Source organism: Giraffa tippelskirchi, chromosome 11 (assembly GCF_054371585.1).
Source record: "Giraffa tippelskirchi isolate mGirTip1 chromosome 11, T2T-mGirTip1v1.2.pri, whole genome shotgun sequence".
In the NCBI taxonomy this organism is placed as follows: Eukaryota; Metazoa; Chordata; class Mammalia; order Artiodactyla; family Giraffidae; genus Giraffa; species Giraffa tippelskirchi.
Window position 1 is genome coordinate 116,711,562 of NC_137285.1, and position 4,125 is coordinate 116,715,686.

The following is a 4,125-nucleotide window of genomic DNA, read 5'->3' on the forward strand; positions in this document are numbered from 1 at the left end:
CCGCCCCCCCTGCCCTACGAGGATGGGACCTGGAACATCTCCGCAAGCCCCGACCGGCAAGCAAGACGCGCTCCGCGCGTCCCACCATAGAGGGTTACTCCCGCAGCTCAGCCAGCGCAGAGAGCCGCCAGCACCAGCCAGCGCAGCCGTCCTAACCTTCCCACGCCGGGCGGCCGGACCCCAAGGCTCCCCGGCAGACCAAGACCCGGCACACTCTCCCTCCCAAGACTCGTGACCCGAGAATGAATCAGCATTGAGACAGTTTATTGGTTTGCTACTTCTTAAATCACCCACTTTATGTAAATAGATTATACAGACATGGTGTTTTCTTCTTCCACAAGAGGCAACCCATCTCTTTCACGCACACACTCTCGCATTCCACGCAGCAAACAACGTTGCATCTCGCTGAGACATTCACTTATTAAAATAGAGGGGAGGGGAACAATACAATTGCTTTAAAATGCCCTTAATACAATATATAACGTACAAAAATATCTCTATATTTGAAGTTACAAAAAAAATCTTGACAACAACAAATTTAAATATTGATAATTATCTCTGTATATACAACACTCATTGCACTTTTCCTCTCTAGGTTTCGGAAAGTTCAAGTAATAGTGAGGCTTGCGCCCCGGTGGGGTGACACCCCATCAGGAATCAGTTCGTGGGCGGGCACGGCAGTGGCTCAGACCCTTGCCCCTGAGGGTCTCAGCATTTATTTTGCAGTTTCTCCTCTCCGTGAGCCTGGCAGACGACGCTCCTTTGGATTCCCTCTGCACCCACCTCCCCACCCTGGGCACCTAGCCCCAATTAGGGTGAAGGGAACACTGCCTCCCCTCCGAGGAAGACGGGTTCCTGCAAAGCCAGTGCTCGCTGGCTGCCGGACGGTGCCTCCCGGACTCTCGGTCTCTCAGGGCTGTTCTCAGCCCGGGCCCAAAGGCTGAGTGAGGGGCTCGGCTCGCGGAAGCCCTCCTGCCCGAGAGGTGCTGGCGAGATGCGTGCGCAACTGTTCGCTGCTGCCCCGGCGCCTAAATCCTAAGGCGGGTGGCAAATACTTGATGCACCCGGGAGTCTGGGGCCCCTTGCGCCTTTGGCTCTGGAGGCTGTAATAGAGTCCGACCCAAGCCGGCCTCAGGCAGTGAACGTCGGCGCCGACGGCCGTAGCCTTGGGGGCTGATCTTGCTCCTGGGGGCGACTCCGTCCTTGTCCTTGTCCGTGAACTGGTAGATTTGATGCGCCAACTTCTGCACCGTGCACGTCCCGAAGCGACAACCAAAGCTCCGCAGGCCCTGGAAGTTATTCAAACTCTGGCGGTAGCGCTTGACTCGGATGCGGGCTTCGTCAGGACTGCTGGAGACGGGAAAGGAAGGCTATGTGAGACGCCCACCCCCACTACCACCACCACCAAACAGGTCTTTGGTCCCAGTCATCGGGAACGGAGCCATTCTAAGACCGGAGGGAGGTGGAAACTGCCATCTCCATCTGAACTGCCATACAGCCCTGATGATCCCCAGGGCTAGGGCAAAGGAGGAGGGATCCGCAACGGCGCCTCGCATAATTACCTGGCCTGCGCGCTGCGAGAGGCGCCCTTCACATCCTGGGGCCGAACAAGAGTCTCGACAGGCCCGGCCTTTACGTCGGCGAGCCCGGTGGGGTAGCTACTGGACTCGCGAAGTTCTCTTTTTCCACGACTTAGAGCCCACTTATTCCATCTAAAAAACAAATAGACTCGATTCGCAATCGTCCTGGCGAGGTCTTGGCCCATCCCCATTCCTATTCATTTCTAACCCCTCGGCGACCATTGGTCAGTTTCCCTTGCCTTGCAGGTACCAGGACTGGGGAAGGCGCTGCCAGCCACTCACTTCTTTCGGAACTCTGCCGCCACGTCGAGCCGTGCGGTGTCCGCGCCTAGGAAGGCTAGCGAGCCCAGGTACATGAGGGCGACGGGAACCAGCTTCATTCCGGCGGCGATGCGCAGACCCTGGGGAAGGAGAAAAAAGAGCAGAGCTTGAGTGTCCCGGCCTGCCGCACAGCCGGGCGGGGCAAGGAGGCGAGCGGGGGGCCCCCCGGCGCGGCCAGGGTGAGCCTGCGCTCCGCCTGACTCAGACGCTTATCTCCCAGGGGCGCAGAGAGGCGCCAGCGGCATTTGCACCCGCCAAGCGGGTGACAGGCCCTGCAGGGGAGGCCGCTGCCCAGCGCCAGGCTCCCAGAGGTCCCCCACTCAACTTCTCAGAATTTGGCTGACGGAGCAGAGGGGACTGGGTCTCTGGAGTTCCAGCTGTGTCCACGAGCTGGGCTCGGGATGTGGGACGCACCCAGCAGAGGACCCTGCAAAGTAGATTGTACCCCTCACTCAGCGCTTCTAGGCAAGCCCCACAACTTCAACCCGCCCCGCCCGCGGTGCATACCTGCTGAGGGGGTGATTTGCCAAAAATCTTTGGAGTATTAAGTCTGAGACGGCGCTCTGGCAGTGGCAAAACCCCGACGTCGAAGCTGCAGTGAGAAGCCAAAAGTGACAAGGTTCGAGCTGTTTCGCCTAGTGTCACCAAGAAACCACTGAGTGGCCGGCTCGAGTTCCTCTGCTTTATAAAAGCGCAGGGGGCGGGGCCTAGGCGGCCCTCGCTCCCTCCCTCCCTTCGCTTGGGCGCGCGCTCTATAATCGGGCGCGCGCATTGCTTCCCGTGAGTGTGGGGTTTGTAGGTTGGGGAGGGGGGTGTCCCTCAGGCCTAGAAAGTTTTAGAGATGAGCTCCAGGAGACTGATGCAGGAACTGCCCCAGTCCTGATTCTCTGGGCACAGCGTTTCAGACCTTAAGCCGGGACGAAGCAGAGCCGGCACAACCTCTTGGGGTCCTTACCTAGGACCCATGCAGCCCAGAGTGTAAGGTCTGGCACAGAACTGCAAGAGCCAGCGCGGGGTACCACATGGATGACCCGAACCCCAGGCCTCGGGAGCTGTGGCCTCGAGTGGACCGCGCCCCGTGCCAGCTTGGTGCCTGACCTGGCCGCGACCCCAGACTCCCACGGAGCCTCACGGGCAGGGCACAGAGCAGTACTGGGGGGGGGGGGGGCTCGCCAGCGCCGACCCCCGCCCCCGAGCGGCCGAGACTCTGGGTTCTGGGGATGGACTGGTAAGATTTCGCAACAGGGGCAAGGCTCCGAAAGGCTGATTTGAGAATTGGGAGTTCGAGTGGGGAGTCACCTGAAGTTTCAGAATTTGCATGCCTGTTTGGAAATATAGGAATAACCAAAATCAGGACGAAAAATACAGTTTCGTTTTTCCCCCCTTGTAATCCAATTATGCCTTATAAGGTTATAACCTGAGAGTTTGCCTGGCTGCCCTTGGAGCCTTCATTCACTCCTTGTAAACGTGAGGATTTACTGCCAAGGAGCACACTAATGCTTCACGTATGTTAATCGTTTTACACTTTACAAACCATGGCTACATCCTGATCTCCTTTGATCCTCATACCTACCCTTGAGTTAGAGGAGGAAGGTAACATCAATTTTCTACTTGGTGAAATGAGAAAATTAAAGTTCAGAGGAGTAAGCATTTGCTCAAAGTCACACCAAAGGTGGTAAACAGCTTGGCCAGGAAGCATGCATGGCAGACTGGAGTGGGGCGCGGCATGGATATTTTTCTAGGCTGGGGCCATCATCTCCTCAAGGGGGAGAGGAGAGTCCTAGCCCCCGCCCAAGGATTTATGCCTGTTCATGATGAATCACCCCCAAACACGTTTGTCACCCGCTTATGCTCTTCCTTCACTGCTTCTTGACTTCACTTTCTTACTTAAATTCTGGAGGCCAAATTGGGGAGGGATCTTGGCCCCGCGGGACTGCCCCCTTCTTACAGGAGAGCTTCTGTAGTTCTGTCGCCCACTACCCTGGATACCGGTCCTGAAGCTGAGGGTCTAGACTGAGAGGAGAAGGGTGAGGGACCACTGGAACTCTGTGGACCAGCTTCCAGTCCTCACCCTACAGCGATTCTCTGTGTGAACTTGGGCAAGTTACACCCCACCCTGTAGCTTCCCCATCTATAACTTGCCCTCAGCGGATCCCTATGCTGCCCTGCCACACTAGTTCTGAGACCCAGTGCACAGACGGCTGGCGCTGGGACGCGCGGACCT

The 4,125-nt window shown here is 57.4% G+C and overlaps 1 protein-coding gene across 5 annotated transcripts; it reads right to left on the bottom strand.

Moving 5' to 3' along the window:
* Positions 1–243: 243 nt before the first annotated feature.
* ADM (adrenomedullin) lies at positions 244–2,562 on the bottom strand. Of its 5 annotated transcripts, XM_081540680.1 has the most exons (5): positions 2,409–2,562; positions 2,227–2,328; positions 1,863–1,981; positions 1,563–1,712; positions 244–1,350 (listed from the first exon to the last, which is right to left on the bottom strand). In XM_081540680.1, the coding sequence occupies exons 3-5, from the start codon at positions 1,958–1,960 to the stop codon at positions 1,029–1,031; spliced, it is 570 nt and encodes a 189-aa protein (XP_081396806.1). In that variant the 5' UTR covers positions 1,961–1,981; positions 2,227–2,328; positions 2,409–2,562; the 3' UTR covers positions 244–1,028. The 5 variants fall into 5 exon arrangements, with proteins under 5 accessions (XP_081396806.1, XP_081396808.1, XP_081396805.1 ...); XM_081540682.1 differs by lacking the exon at positions 2,227–2,328 and having other exon boundaries at positions 244–1,347; XM_081540679.1 differs by lacking the exon at positions 2,227–2,328.
* Between the last annotated feature and the right edge of the window lie 1,563 nt (positions 2,563–4,125).